Source organism: Mesoplodon densirostris, chromosome 16 (genome assembly GCF_025265405.1).
Source record: "Mesoplodon densirostris isolate mMesDen1 chromosome 16, mMesDen1 primary haplotype, whole genome shotgun sequence".
NCBI lineage: Eukaryota > Metazoa > Chordata > Mammalia > Artiodactyla > Ziphiidae > Mesoplodon > Mesoplodon densirostris.
This window is the reverse complement of record NC_082676.1, coordinates 14,277,340-14,294,243: the sequence shown is the minus strand read 5'-3', so window position 1 is coordinate 14,294,243 and position 16,904 is coordinate 14,277,340. Positions and strand designations below refer to the sequence as shown.

The window sequence follows — 16,904 nt, the reverse complement described above, 5'->3', positions numbered from 1 at the left end:
ACTATTCAGCAATAAAAAGGAATAAATTACTAATGCATATTACAACATGGATGAACTTCTAAAGCATGATGCTAAGGGAAAGAGGCCAGACACAAATACATGTTGTAATGATCCTGTTTCTAAGAAATATCTAGAAAAGGCAAACTCTAGAATAAGCAACAGATCAAGTGCTGCCTGAGGCTGGGGATGGGAGTGGGGGTTGACTGCAGACAGGCAGAGGGAACTTTGGGGGTGATGGAAATGTTCGAAAACTGCATCATGGTGATGGCTGCACAATTATAGCGATTTACTTTAAAAAGGAAATTTACTTTAAAAAGTGACATTTTTACAATGGAGGAATTGTATAGTGTATAAATGGTATAGTATATAATTGTATAGTATTATATCCCAAAAAACAGTTCTAAAAAGAAGCGGCAACGACAGTCTAGAGTCATGTTGAAAATGCAGACTTGAGCCAGACTGCCCGGGTTCCAGCCCCAGCGGCTGTCACTCACTATCTCTGTTGCCTTGAGCATGCTACTGAACCTTTTTCTCCGCTCACTTTCCCCGTGAGAAGCCCTGACACACACGAGCTCGCTGCTGTTATTGCTTTCACCGCCCTCTTCTTTCTCTGGGCTCCTGCTCCACTGACCCTTTTGCTCTTTCTTTAACCTGTCAAGCTAATCCCTACCTCAGGGTCTTTGACCTCAGTATCTGTGAATACTCTTCCCCCAGGATGTTTCCATCACTGGCTTCCTCTTATCATTCCTGGCTCAGCTCAAATGTCATCTCAGAGGTCTTCCCTGACTACCCTACCTGAAATGACACCACACTCATTCATTCATTTACTCATTCCTTCACTAAGTAGCATTTTCTAGTAGTAGTAGTGGTATCACTTTTTTTTTTTTTCTTGCGGTACGCGGGCCTCTCACTGCTGTGGCCTCTCCTGTTGTGGAGCACAGGCTCCAGACGCGCAGGCTCAGTGGCCATCGCTCACGGGCCCAGCCGCTCTGTGGCATGTGGGATCCTCCCGGACCGGGGCACGAACCCGTGTCCCCTGCATCGGCAGGCGGACTCTCAACCACTGTGCCACCAGGGAAACCCGTAGTATCACTTTTATCCCCATTTTACAGGTGGGACAACTGAAGCTCAAAGAGGAGAAGTCATTACACTCATTCATTTAATTCAAAACATAATTACTACCACCTTACACTCTTTAGAAAGGCTACAATTAAAAAAAAATAATAAGTGTTGGCAAGGATGTGGAGAAATTGGAACCCTTGCTCACTGTTGGTAGGAATGTAAAATGATGCAACCACTGTGGAAAAACAGTATGGCGGGTCCTCAAAAAGTTAAAAATAGAATTGCCAAATGACCCAGCAATTCTACTTCTGTGTATATACCCAAAAGAATTGAAAGCAGGGTCTCAAAGAGACATTTGTATACTTCTTGTGTTCATAGCAACATTATTCACAACAGCAAAAAGGCAAAAGCAAATCAGTGGCCGTCAGCAGATGAATGGATAAACAAAAAATGGGATATATATACACTATGAAATATTATTCAGCCTTAAAAAGGAAGGAAATTCTGACACATGCTGTAGCATGGATGAACCTTGAAGACACTATACTAAGTAAAATAAGCCAGTCACAAAAGGATAAATACTGTATGACTCCACTTATATGAGTTCCCTAGGGTAGCCAGATTCATAGAGACAGAAAGTAGAATGGTGGTTGCTAGGGGCTGAGGGGTGGGGGTAAAATGGGACTTACTGTTTAATGGGCACATGGTTCTAGAGATGGATGGTGGTGACGGTTGCACAACGTTGTGAATGTACTTAATGCCACTTAATACACTTAAAAGTGGTTAAAATGATATAAAATAGACAAACAACAAGGTCCTACTGTACAGCACAGGGAGCTATATTCAACATCTTGTAATAACCTATAATGGAAAATAATCTGAAAAAGAATAGATACATATATGTATAACTGAATCATTTTGCTGTACACCTAAAACTAACACAACATTGCAAATTAACTATACTTCCATTTTTAAAAGATTTATTTCTCACCAGAATCCTTTGAAGGTGTTATCTATATTTTATTCATTAATATTATTAATGTATTATTAATTAAAATATTATTCACGTTATTCATTAATTCGTTGAGAGAACTGAGGTTCAGAGAGGTGCCAGAGTCACAGGTTCCATCCCGACCTGTCGGAGGGCCTCAAAGACCCCACCTTTCTGCTGTGTCTTTCTCCTCCGTGTCCCTCTCTGACTGTAAAACACCTCATCTGTCCCTCCTTCCTGCAGGCACAGCAGGGATCTATCAAGGAGCAAATGGACTGACCAACGCAGCTGGCTTTGGAACTGTGCACCAGGTAGGCAGAGCTCCCCACCCTTAAATAGTCCCCTTAAATCCAGGCACGCAGAGAGCCCCCTTGTACCTATGAGCCCTACCAGAAACCGTGTCTCTGATGCCCTGGATTTGGAGAACACAGGGGCCAGACTGTACCAACAGCCATTGGAAAGATACAGTGTGGAGGCAGAGAAACTGGAATTGCTGGCAGATTTCCAAGATGACATGGGCTGCGTTATATGTTCCATCTTGATCTGAGTCTAAGACACCCATTGACCATTGAATCTGGGATGGATGGATGCAGTAACCTGTGGTCTTTCACCAGACCCCAAGCTTCTCCAGGGTGAAATGATATCTTCTTCGCCTCTGCATCCCAGTGTCGAGTGCCCGACACAGAGTGGGAGCTTTATAAATGCTTGTTAGATTGAATTTAGTCAACACTGTGAAGATGGATGGATACTGGCTAATAGTCTGGGTCTCTTGGTTTCACTTAGAGAGTGAATTAAGAATTAACCCGCTAAAGGTGGACGGGAACTCTGTGCACTATTAGTGCACCTTTCCTGTAAGGACCTTCTGTGAGCTCCTTGCAGGGTTGAGAAGCACTGCTTTGTGGTGGGGCCAAACATTTGAAACAATGACTGTTGTAAGCAAAGCTTGATAAAGAAGATTGGCATTCTTCGATTTCATCTCCAGGACTCCCTCATAGGAGATTCTGGATCCCTAATGCTGTGTAGGCGCTACTGTGTTTGCACAATGCCCCCTCCCCCACCGTGAACCTAAAATGTCACCTAGTCTCCGGGGTATGTGTATGTGGTCTTTATTACTCATTCATTTGTTCACTAATTTTTCCAGTATTTATTGACTGCCCATATGTGCCCAGCACAGCTGTGACCAAGACGGACGCTGTCAGGGCCACGTGCATGTCCCTCAGGGTGCACCTGTTGACCTCTAGCTGCCAGGCTCTGCACCCCTGGGCCCAAGGGTGTTTTCTGGAACCAATGTATACAGTAGGCAGGAAGTGCCAGGGAATTAAGTGTTCCCTGGGAGCAGCTCTCAAGCAAAGACTGGCTGGACTTGGTATATAAATACCCCAGCTCCCTTGCCCCTTGGGAGAGATCTTTCTGAGATGTGTTTTCTACCACCCCAGCATCCCCCTGGTAGAATTCAGCTCCAGTTCCCACTGGAGAAGCCCCTGTGCTGGCTGCCTTCCCTTCTCCCCTTTGCTGTCTCGCTTCCCCATTCCCCAACTGGTCTCTGCTTCACGCCCCAAATCCGCTACTTGCACTTGAATCCTTGTCTTGGAGGTCTGCTTCTAGGGAAAGCCCGTAGAGCTTTTATTCTATAAAGAGCCCCTAGAGCTTTTATTCTATAAAAGCCCTCATAGAGCTTTTATTGTAATAGTGGGGAGACAGGGACAGACACAACAGACCCAGCCCGGGAGGCCCCTTACCCACATCAGCCTGACAGCCTTCCTCGTGGGTTTCCCTCTCCAGGACTATCCTTCCTACCCCGGCTTCCCACAGAGCCAGTACTCCCAGTATTACAGCTCGTCCTACAGCCCTCCTTACGTCCCAGCCGGCAGCATCTGCGCCTCTCCCCTCTCCACGTCCACCTACGTCCTGCAGGAGGAACCTCATAACGTCCCCAGCCAGAGTTCTGAGTCGCTTGGCGGTAAGTACAGTCACTGTCGTGTGGTCATTCCTGGCTGTGGTCTGAGCTCTTATATGAAGGATGGACTGGACATAGGTCCCAGTTGTAATGAACCGGCCACCCAAGAGCTAACTTCATCTTTTGTTGGCTTTTCTCTGTGTGTGTGTGTGTGTGTGTGTGTGTGTATTTAATTGCACCCATGTTTAAAAGTTACAGATTTTTACCTAAAAATTCTAATGTCTGCCTTCTCTTGAAAGACGATCTGGTCACCCTAGGTCCACATTATTAAGTGACAGTGCTTGGCTGGAGCTGAGTAATGTCTGCCCCGTTCAGACAGGGTACATGCGACTCCACATCCAGGCCCCTTGGTGACATAAATTACTGTGCAACTAACTCGCCAGCCTACGGATTCATTCATTCGTTCCGTAAATCTGCTACGCACATGTCTTCTCTTTTATGAGCTGATTTAGGCTCGTCACCACTAAATAACATGACAGCCATAAATTAGAACATCCAGTGATAGTAGATATCATTGCATTTTATTCTTCTTTTCTGAAACCTGTTTCTGGGGCTTTGTAGAAGCTGAACGAGCATGATGGTTTGTGAACATTTCATTCAATACATATTTATTGGTTGATGGCTAGAGAAAGAACAATAGTGGAGACTCACCTCTTTGTTCCTGAAGTTCTTGGTGCAGCTGTTGCTTTTAGCCCTTGTATTTTCCATCAGTTGGGGTGAGTTAGATAACACTGGTTTGGTGACAAATGGAGACAATGTGGCCAAGCATTTTTAAGTCAACTTTGAAGGACCTTTAGGGTTTGAGCATTGATTGTGGTCATTGTGACCTCATCCCAGAGTATAGAATAAATGCCTAATACCCACATTCCAATTTCCAAATTGCTTCCTTGGAAGAGTATGAAGTGTTACAAACTTTTCTTTGTCATAATCCTGAATTATCTTTGCCCATTCTGCTTTTCAGAATGTGGCCTCTCCACACTGGTTTCAGAACTGAAATATAAGCAGGAAATCTTCCAATAGATGCTACTATCTATCTATAATTTGATGGTGAACTGGATTCCAAAGACTTACTTCCCAAGAATTTGGGTTATGTGGGTAGGTCGTTTTTGTTCCCCATCAGGAGTGAACATAAAAGCTCATTGTGTCATTGAAATTTTTCTTTATCGTTTCCCCCTGTTCTTCATCTATCCCCTGGTCTAAGGTTCAACAATAAGTGGTTGAGATGGTTTTTACTGTGTGTCTAACAAGCTCACATAAAATCTAATGACATAAATAATTGTCAGCTATAACCGAGGTCTCTTGCCCCTTCTCCCCAGTGTCCGTTATAAAGGAACAGCATTTAAGCATACTCGTTTGCCCACGCACACACACACACGCTTATTCACTCTCTTAAAATTTCCCATAAAAACTCCACTTTTGAAATTATCCAGGATCTGCTTGAGTGGTTGGTTCCAAATTCCAGAGGCTCAAGAGGTTTATATCTTACCGACAGGTCATGCTCACTCTTTGTGTTGCCCGGATATGGTGTCCTAATGCTCTTCTCCTCCCTGGCCCCCAGCCCTGCCACAGCACCATCTGCATCGACATGCATTAACAGTTACATTAAGCCCCAACAATTTGCAGATGATTGCAGGGCAGTTCGCTGATGGAGAGGGCAAAATCTGAACATCTGACGTTACTCAAGAGAAAAGACAAATCAGTAGTGGTTGCTTGAGGACTTTTTTCTTTTTAAGCTTTTAAGTGTGTTACAAATTATCTAAAAAGAGTTGTAGTATATTTTAAATTTCTTAGATCTTCTCCCTCAGTCAATAGAAGGAGGATTTTTTTTTAATCTCTCAAGAAGAAACTTACAAGGTTCTTTCATGCAATTTGGCAACATCTAACAAAATTGAAAATGCATGTACTCTTTAACCCAGTTATTCTACTTCTAGAAACTTATCCTAAAGATAAATTCCCACATAGGTACAAAGACTTAAAAGAATATTTTTTGCAGCATTGCCATAGCAAAAGACTGAAAACAACCTAAATATCCATTAATAGGAGTCAAGTTAAATAAATGATGGTGTACCCACCATTGGCACACTATACATCTGTTAAAAAGAATAAGTAAGCTAGTTATATCTTCACTAATATGGATCTCTCTTTGAGCTATTGTGATATGTGAAAAACTATGATAGTGGCAGAACTATGTGCATAATATGATCCTGGAGCTTTTTTAAATATAAGTATAGTTTAATACCCATATTTGCATAGGAAATTCCTGGAAGGATGCAAAAAAACTGTTAACAGTCATTTTCTCTAGGGAGGAAACTAGAAGGAAAAGACTTGATATAACAGACAATAGGCCACTCCACTTAACAGCAAAATTCACATTTTTTCATGTGCACATGAAACATTTACCAAAATAGACATATTCTGGGCCATAAATCATGAAGTCTCGTTACATTTAAAAGGTTTCAAGGCATACAAAATATGTTCTCTGAAAACAGTGGAATTAAATTAGAAATAAATAGCAAGAAGATTTTCGGAAAATTCTCAAATATTCAGAAACAAAGTAGCACGCTTCTAAATAACCCATGTGTGATGGTTAATTTTATGTGTCAACTGTCCAGGCTATGGGATGCCCAGACAGCTGGTTAAACATTATTTCTGGGTGTGTCTGTGAGAGTGTCTCCAGAAAACACTAGTATTTGAATCAGTAGACTGAGTAAAGGAGATGGCCCCCACCAATGAGGGCAGGCATCATTTAAATCCAATGAGGGCTCATCTTACAGAACAAAAAGGCAAAGGAAGAGTGATCTCTCTCTCTCTTTTTTTTTTTTTTTTTTTTTTTTTTTGCGGTATGCGGGCCTCTCACTGTTGTGGCCTCCCCCGTTGCAGAGCACAGGCTCCGGACGCGCAGGCTCAGCGGCCATGGCTCACGGGCCCAGCCGCTCCGCGGCACATGGGATCCTCCCAGACCGGGGCACGAACCCGTATCCCCTGCATCGGCAGGCGGACTCTCAACCACTTGCGCCACCAGGGAGGCCCTCTCTCTCTCTTTTATTAAGCTGTGACATTCATCTTTTCCTCAGACATTGGGGCTTCTAGTTCTAAGCCTTTGGACTCCAAGACTTACATCAGTGGCGGCCCCTTTCTTATCCCCCACCCCTGGATCTCAGGCCTTTAGGCTCAGACTGGGAGTTACACCATTGGCTCCCCTTGTTCTCAGGTCTTTAGACTCAGACTGAATTATACCACCAGTTTTCCTGGTTCTCCAGCTTGCAAGTGGCAAATTGTGGGACTTTTTGGCCTCTGTAACTGCATGAGTCAAATCCTATAATAAGTCTCCATATATATAAATATATATATATATATACACACACACATACATATATATATGTGTGTGTGTATATACACACACACACACACACACACACACATATGTTGTGTTTCTCTAGAGAACCCTGGCTAATACACCACAAGTCAAAGGAAATATCAGAGGTAAATTTAAAAGTATTTTGAACCTAATGAAAATGAAAACACAGCATATCAAAGTTTATGGAATGTCACTAACACAGTACTTAAAGGGAAATTTGTAGCACTAAATCCCTATATTAGAAAAGAAGAAAGGTTTTAAACCAAGCACCTTATCTTCCACCTTAAGAAACTAGAAGAGGAAAGGCAGACTACACCCAGAGTAAGTAGAGGACAGGAAATAACAAAGATCAGAATGGAAATCAATAAAATCTGAAAACAGAAAAACAATAGAGAAAATCATTGAAACCAAAACTTGGTTCTTTGAGAAGACCAATAAAATTGATAATACTCTACACAAGCTGATATGGGGAAAAAAGAGAAGGTATAAATTACCAATAAAATGAGAGGTGACATTACTACAGACCTTATAGATATTAAAAGGCTAACAATGCAATAGTCAACAACTTGGATGAAATGAAGAAATTCCTTGTGGGACAAAAACTTCTGAAGCTTGTTCAAGAAGAAATGGGCCTGTATCTACTAAATAAACTGAAATTTTTTTTGTTAAAAATGTTCCCACAAAGAAATTGCGAGGCCTATATGTCTTCACTGATTAATTCTACCAAACATTTAAGTAAGAAATATCAGTTCTACATTAATTCTTCAGGAAAATTGAAGAGGAAGGGATACTTCTGAACTCATTCTATGAGGAACGCATTACCCTGATGCCAAAACTAGGCAAAGATATTAAAAGAAAACAACAGACCAATATTTCTCATAAATGTAGATACAAAATTTCTAGACACAATGTTAGCAAATTAGCCCAACTGTATATTAAAGGATACTATATCATGACTAGTGGGGTTTATCTTAACGATGCAAAGTTGGTTTAAAATTTGAAAATTAATGTAATTCACCATATTAAGTAACTTGAAAGAAAAAAAAGAGATTATCTCAACAGATGCACAGAAAAACATTTGACAAAATCTATCATTTGTTTCTGATAAAAATTCCAAATTAGGGGTAGAAAGGAACTTCCTTTATCAGAAAAAGGCATGCAGTGGACTGAATGTTTATATCCCTCCCCCCACAATTTATGTGTTGAAGACCTAATCCCCAGTGTAATGGTATTTGGAAGTGGGGGTATTTGGGAAGTAATTAGGTCATAAGGGTGGAGTCGTCAAAGTGGGATTAGTGAACTAATAAGAAGAGGTACAAGAGAGATGATATCTCTCTCTCTCCCCACCATGTGTGGAGACAAAAGGACATCCATCTGAAAACAAGAAGAGGACTCTCACCAGGAACCAAACTGGCCAGATCCTTGATCTTGAACTTTCCAGCCTCCAGAACTGTGAGAAATAAATCTCTATTGTTTAAGCCACCCATCTATGGTATTTTTTTTTATAGCAGCCCAAACTGACTAAAATAGGACAGCTACAAAAAACCTACAGCTACCCACCTAGGACCAGAAACAAGACAAGGATGTCCACTCTTACCAATTCTATTCAGCATTATACTAGAGGTTTTAGGCAGTGCAATAAGGGAAGAAAAATAAATGAAAGTCACCTATATTGGAGAAAAAAAATCAAAACTTTATGAAGTAAAAAGAAGTAAAATGACATGATCACCTATGGAGAAAATCAGATAGCATCTACAAAAAGCTGCTAGAACTAAAAAGTGAGTTTAGCAATGTTGCAGGATACTATAAAAACCAAGTGTATTTCTATATGCTAACAAGCAGTAGGAAATAGAATATTTTTAAATGCCATTTACAGTAGCATCGAAAAATATGAAATATTTAGAGATAAATGTGACAAAAGATGTGCAATACTTGTACCCTTAAAACTGCAAAACACTACTGGGAGAGGTTAAAGAAGACTTTAGTAAATGAAGAGATATATCTCATTCACAGGTCAGAAGACTTACTGTTGTTAAGGTATCAATTCTCTACAAATTGATCAAACGCAACCTCTGTCAACATCCCAGGCTTTTTTTTTTTTGTAGAAACTGCCAAGTTGATCCTGAACTTCATATGGAAGTACAAAGGACCTAGAATAGCCTTAACAACTCTGATATAGAAGAACAAAATTAGAATACTAACACTACCTGACTTTAAGACTTATTACAAAGCCGCAGTAATCAAGACAGTATGGTACTGACATAAAGATAGACTAGACCAGTAGATCAGTAGATCAGTGGACCAGCATAGAGAGTGCAGAAATAAACCACATGTATATGAATGTTTTTGACAAAGATTCAAAAGCAATAAAGGATAGTCTTCTCAACAAAAGATGCTAAAACGACTGGATATCTATATCCAGAAAAAACTGTACTTCATTACATACCTCACATGACATACAAAAATTAACACAAAATAGAGCATAGGGCCTCCCTGGTGGCGCAAGTGGTTGAGAGTCCGCCTGCCGATGCAGGGGATACGGGTTCGTGCCCCGGTCTGGGAGGATCCCATATGCCACGGAGCGGCTGGGCCCGTGAGCCATGGCCGCTGAGCCTGCGCGTCCGGAGCCTGCGCGTCCGGAGCCTGTGCTCCGCAACGGGGGAGGCCACAACAGTGAGAGGCCCGCATACCGCAAAAAAAAAAAAAAAAAAAAAAAATAGAGCATAGACCTAAATATAAAACTTATATAAGAAAACAGGAGAAAATTTTTGTGCTTTTGGGTTAGGCAAAGGATTTCATATATAACACTAAAAGCATGATCCAAAAGGAAAAAATATTTGGTATAAATTGGACTTCATGAAAATTTAAAACTTTTGCTCTTCAAAAGACACTGTTAGGAGAATGAAAACACAAGTCACAGTCCAGAAGAATGTAATTGCAAAACATATATATGATAAAGTAAGTTGTATTAGTTAGAGGTCTCCAGGGAAATAGAAGCAGTAGGATATAGATGTAGATATAGACAGATAGGTATAGATGATATAGATAGAGATTTATTATAAGAATTGACTCATGTGGTTATGGAGGCCAAGAAGACCCACAATCTGCCTTGCACAAGCCGGAGAACTAGAAAAGCCAATATTATAATACGGTCTGAGTCAGAAGGCCCAAGAACCGGGAGTTCCAATGTCTGAGGGCAGGAGATGAATGTCCCAGCTCAAGAAAAGAGAGAATTTGCCCTTCCTATGCCTTTTTGTTTTATTTGGGCCCTCAATGGATTGGATGATGCCCACCCACATTGGTTAGGGCAGATCTTCTCTACTCAGCCTACTGATTCAAATGCTAATCTCTTCTGGAGATACTCCTCACAGACACACCCAGACATAATGTTTTACTAGCTATCTGGGCCTCCCTTGTCCAGTCAAGTTGACATAAAATTAACCATCCAGAATATATTTTTTAAAACTCAAAACCAATCATAAGAAAACAAGTAACCCAATAAAGAAATGGGCAAAGTACTTGAATAGACATTTCACCAAAGAAGATATAGGCATGGCAAAAAAAGCACATGATTAAGATGCTGAGTGTTAGTCATTAGAGAAATGCAAATTAAATCCTCAGTGAGATACTACTACTACCCCCTAGAAAGGCTATAATTATAAAGACTGACCATACCAAAGGCTGGCAAGGTTGCAGAGCAACTAGAACTCCCTTAACCCTGCTGGTGGGAATGTGAACTGGTCCAATCACTTTGGAAAACAATTTAGCAGTTTCGTAAAAAGTCAAACGTAGGGACTTCCCTGGTGGTGCAGTGGATAAGACTGCGCTCCCAATGCAGGGGGCCTGGATTTGATCCAGGTCCAGGAACTAGATCCCACATGCATGCCACAACTAAGGAGCCAGCAAGCCAAAACTAAGGAACCCACGAGCCACAACTAAGGAGCCCACCTGCCACAACTAAGACCTGATGCAACCAAATAAATATTTTTTTTAAAAAAAGGTCAAACGTAGACTTACTATATATCCTAGTAATCATGCTCTCTCATAAGAAGAAAGCTTATGTCTATACAAAGACTGATGAGTGACTGTTCATAAAAGCTTTATTTAGTCCAGCCAAAAACTAGAATCAACCCAAATGTCCATCCCCAGGTGAACAGGTGAACAAATGGTGATACATCCACACAATAGAATAGTACTCAGCAACACAAAGGAATGAACTTTTTTTTTTTTTTTTTTTTTTTTGGTACACGGGCCTCTCACTGTTGTGGCCTCTCCCGTTGTGGAACACAGGCTCCGGACGCGCAGGCTCAACGGCCATGGCTCACGGGCCCAACCGTTCGGCGGTATGTGGGATCCTCCCAGACCGGGGCACGAACCCATGTCCCCTGCATCGGCAGGCGGACTCTCAACCACTGCGCCACCAGGGAAGCCTTAGGAATGAACTATTGATATACATGACAACATGGATTGAATCTCAGAACAGTTATGCTGGCTGAAAGAAGCCAGACAAGTGTGTGTGTGTGTGTGTGTGTGTGTGTGTACGTGTGTGTACACGCATACCGTGTGATGCCATTTGTTTAAAACTCTAAAAAATATAAACTAATTTATAGTGAAAGAAAGCAAATCCATGGTTGCCTGGGTGGGCAGCAGGAGGAAGAAACTATAAAGGAATTACAAGGAAACTCTTGGGTGCTGGATTTGTTCATTATCTTGATTATGGTGATGGTTTCATAGATGTGACCATATGTCAAAACTTACCAAACTGTGTGGTCTAAGTATGTGTGGTTTATTGTATGTCAATTATACCTCAATACAGTTGTTAAAGAAGTAAAAACATTAAAAAGGGAGAAATAAAAAGAGGGAAATGACTCCAAGAAAGATTCCTGTAAATTGCTCTAGCATGTGTACCTCTGACTTTAACCTTGAATTTTGACCCTTCATTCTCAAGAATGTATATGGTCAGAAAGGGCTGCTTTTTTTGGCACCCCTAATAAATTGACTCTACATAACACCTTATTAGGACATTTTGTAGGTAGCTGGTGTTTCCTCCTCTTTTTAATATTTGCCTGGATTTTAATGGGGCCAACAAGTGTTTTCTAAGCCTCCCTAGCCTTAGAACTACCTAGTGAATCAGGATAAACTTTATTTATGACTCTTAAGCATCTGTGAATTTATTTAGTGCCTGTTCCTCATCCTCCAAAAGAAAGTCTTTGCTAGTTTGATGTTTGGGAATCTCTAAGGCTGTATCCTAAAAATTTGGAGGAGTTGGAGACAGCCCAACAGTTCTGACAACTCAAAATCACATCTTTTCTTATTATGTCCTTAGTCTGCTAAGCAGTTTTATAAATATTAAACAAAAAAAAATTCAGTCCCTTGGGTTTTGGAGGGAACTATTCCTTCCAGGGTAGGAAAAAAATTAGTCCATTGCCAAGCAAGCATTTTTATACAAAAGTATTTTCCCCCCGATGATCCAAGAACTGGCAATTATGGAAGGAGAGATGGAGTCCACAGGGTACATTTGGGAGCTAAAACGAGCAGCTGTAAGATGAGAGTGGGATGGAATGTCCTCTACGGTTCCATGCTGGTTTACAGTTCTGTCACTCTAGTGACAAGGGCAGGCCCAAATGTTACTTCTGCCTCTACCACTAATTGGTAGGGTAACAACAGGATTACGTCATCTCACTAAGCCTCAGTTCCCTTGTTAGTTAAATAAAGATAATAAAGCCTACTAAGATGTATTTAAAACTTCTGTGCTTAAAAAACAACACACCTTGGAGGCTGGCTTTGGGACCTGAGTGCTGGGAACAAGTGCTGCCCACTTGTTCATTCAGGATTATTAGACAATTGCCCAAGGGCAGGACCCTGGCAGCCTCCCAGTACACCGTGTCCGGAAACACCACCTCGATGAGAAGCCACAGGTGCCCACCCTCGGCCCTGCACCTTCTCACTGATCCTCATGTGTGTGTAGGTCTAGTCAAGCCAGAACACAATTTAAATCATTTACTGACATCTCCTAATCGCCAGCGCTGTGCTGGATGCTTTTGCCTGTATAATCTCAGATTGACACATTTCTTAACAAGTAAAGCTTAAATGACTTACTTTTAGTAGAGAAAGTGGAGCAAGCTGCCTAGGGATAGGAACCTAGAGAATTCTCCCCACACACGCCCCCTTCACCCCAAGGGAGGGATCTCTTAAAGGTAGAAGAGTTTTATGCCCAGGTACATATATATGTATATATATATATATATATGTTATTTTCTTCCTTCTGTTGGTCTAGGGATTCTCAGGCTTTAGGATACATAGACAGTTGTAAACACAAAACTCCGTTCACTGGAATTGTAGCTCCCCAGCTGCCCCCGCCCTCACTTCTCTCAGATCCCTGCTCGGCTGTCCCCTTATCCATGAGGCCTCCCCTGTGCATGGCACAGGGAGATCAGCTTGGTGCTGTGTGACCACCTAGAGGGGTGGAATAGGGAGGGTAGGAGGGAGGCACAAGAGGGAGGGTATATGGGGATATAGGTATACATGTAGCTGAATCACTTTATTGTACAGCAGAAACTAACACAACATTGTAAAGCAATTATGCTCCAATAAAGATGTAAAACAAACAAACAAAAATTAGTAACCTCCCAGCACTCCTGCACTCTTATCCAATTTGTCAATTCTCTATAACATATGTCCCCCCCTGGCATATTATATATTTACTTGTCTGTCTAATGTGTCTCTCCTCTCTCTAGAATTTAGGTGCTATGGAACCAGTGCCTGGAACCATACCTACTCAGTGAATCTTTGCTGGATGTATGAATGATTATGAATGGGTGGTTTAAGGCACTTTAAAGAGTGATTTTGATTCTACGTGACCTTTGGCTTCGCTGCTGCCTTGGGGACCTCCCACTTTGGAGTCAGATGGTTCTGGTGTAATAGTTCGTGGGAGGACACACTCAGCCAAGTCTCTGATATGTCTGCCTTTCCCTCTCCTACGCCAGGTGAATATAACACGCACAATGGACCTTCCACGCCAGCAAAAGAGGGAGACACAGACAGGCCGCACCGGGCCTCTGACGGGAAGCTCCGAGGCCGGTCTAAGCGGAGCAGTGACCCCTCCCCAGCAGGAGACAATGAGATTGAGGTAACTCAAAGGCTTCTGCCTGACTTGGTGAATGTCATCTCCACATGTGGCCGGAACAGGAGGCGTCGGGCAGAGTTCTGTCTGGGGGAGAATGGCCCTGTGTGTTCACAAAGTACAGGAACAGAGTAAAGGGCCCTTGATGAAAAGGAGGGAAGAATTCGGTTGGCCACACGGAAGCACTGTTGACTGGCCAGGCCAGGAAAAGTGACCCTAGAGATGGTAAAGATGGGTGATTCTGTGAGCCACAACAACAGCACCTGGGGGCCTGCGAAAACCCAGACGGCTGGGGCCACCCCCCAGAGTTTCCAATTCAGTAGATCTGGGACAGGGCCTGAGAATTCACATTTCCAACAAATTCCTAGACAATGCTGATGTGCATTGGGCACCACACTTTGAGAGCCTCCAGTAAAGATGACATTGGAAAATGGACCTTCCCCACTGGGTTAGAGTGATTCTTAACCTTAGCTACATGATAGAATCACGTGGAATGCTTTTTAAAATTGAGATGCCCAGGCCCCATCCCAGACTAATTAACTAGACATTTCAGGGAGTTCTGAAAGTTCCCCTAGTGATTCTACTGTGGCTTAGATATTTATCTACCTGAAGACAGGAGGCTGGCTCAAATAAGTTTGCATCATTTCTGTAATTCGGAGTTTCTCGGTGGTTCGCCATCTGGGCTACACATGAGAATCTCCTGGGGAGCTTTGAGAAACCTTCATTCTCAAGCCCAGATCAATTAAATCAGATTCCCTGGGGGTGGGACCCAGGTGTCAGTATGTTTAAGCTCCCTAGGTGATTCCAGTGCAGCCCAGGTTGAGAGCTACTGGTCTAAGGGATGCGCCAATCTTTATTATAACTAAGCAAGTGTGGGGTTATTGGTCAGGCACTGACATTTTCCCAAGCAAACAAACAAAAAAGAACAGCATGCATGAAAGATGGGGAAGACCACTAAAAGAGACAGAGGCAAGATGGATGCCCCCCAAACAGACAGAAGCAAGTGTTACCTATCAAGGGAGAAAAATGGGCACATGCACGAGTTCGTACTTGTTTGCAAAAGGCAGTCATTTTGCTGGCTTGAGTGTGCCATGGGTGTACATGGGTAGTACATGGGTAGTATTGGCAAAGCTTGAGTCACTGTCAAGATATCCAAATGCAGCATCATCACATCCCTATTGATAATCCTGTACAAATTTTGTAGCAGCTACAAAGTTCAGCTGGCAAACTCAGATAAGCTAAGAAATAGCATTTTCATCATTTCCTTAAAATCAGTGTCATTTTGACTCTGAGTCCCCACCCACCAGGGTGGTAGGAAATTCCATTTCATTATTGGGGCCTTTCCCCTCCCAGAATTATATGAGAATCTCAGGGTTCAAGTGGTCTCAGAAAACAGAATAATAGCCTCTTTTGTCCATTGTGGCTTGGTGGCTGCTGCCTTTTTCATTGTCAGTACCTGCAGTGGTCACTGAAAGTCCAGCTGCTCTCTGGGGTTTCCATGCCATATGTTGGGCATAGAAATCCTTGTTGAGAGGAAGAACATTGGAGTATTAGCTACGATCCTTTGGTTGCAAGCAACAGAAACCAATTCTGGTTACTTAAGCAAAAAAGGATCTACTGGGAGGGAACAGCATGGAGAGGAAGTGATACAACCAAGGTTAGAAAGAATAGAAACAAAGACCACGCTGGGGAATCTGGGGAACCTTCAGGGTGCCGGCCCCTTCTGGAGAGCGAGATATTTGAGATTCTAGCGCCATGTCACTTGATGTCCGATTCCAAGGAGGCAGCGTCCCATTGGCCTGGCCTGGATCCTCATGCCCCTGATTGACAGTCTCACTGAGATAGCACACAAAGGGAAAAGAAAATCGAGATGCTCCTTCTAAGAAGGAGATGGATGCTGGGGACCCCAACAACAAATGGCCAATACCAAGACACTTGATATTTAGCCAGTATTCACTGGTAGGGCTGTACTAGCTAACCAGTGTCACTAGTAGGGCTGTGCTAGTCAACCAGGATTCACTAAGAGAGCAGTAGCAGTTGTTTATGGCTGGTGTCTGTTCCAATCATCCTAGAAGGTGTTAAATATTTTGAACATCACGCTCGTCCCCTACACTTGGTATACACAGCCATCTCTTCTGTGAGCTCGACTGCCCTCGGGACCTGCCAGAGAGTAAGCATTCCCACTGCTCATGGGACTCTTCTCAGTCCAGAGGATTCTGATCTTGCTTTTCCTCTAATTCTTAAAGCCACCACCTTCTAAAACCAAGGAGACTTGGCACAAACCCTTCAGGGGGATTAGGCCTTTGCACAAGGCTAGAAGAAAATTTACTGACTCTTGATCACCCTTGCTTTCTGCCTTCCCAGATGCCTGAGGATTTTCTACCAGCTTGAAGTTGCAGAGCTGTAGAAATCC

At 42.5% G+C, this 16,904-nt stretch overlaps 1 protein-coding gene across 2 annotated transcripts in view; it reads left to right on the top strand.

Moving 5' to 3' along the window:
- Positions 1 to 16,904, top strand: part of EYA2 (EYA transcriptional coactivator and phosphatase 2) — a 183,709-nt gene that overhangs the window by 85,016 nt on the left and 81,789 nt on the right. The window contains exons 3-6 of one of the 2 annotated variants that reach the window (XM_060120224.1): positions 848 to 862; positions 2,303 to 2,364; positions 3,836 to 4,013; positions 14,355 to 14,497. In XM_060120224.1, coding sequence (XP_059976207.1) covers positions 848 to 862; positions 2,303 to 2,364; positions 3,836 to 4,013; positions 14,355 to 14,497 — 398 coding nt within the window. Of the gene's footprint in view, positions 1 to 847; positions 863 to 2,296; positions 2,365 to 3,835; positions 4,014 to 14,354; positions 14,498 to 16,904 lie in introns of both variants that reach the window. The other variant, XM_060120223.1, reaches the window with a different exon arrangement.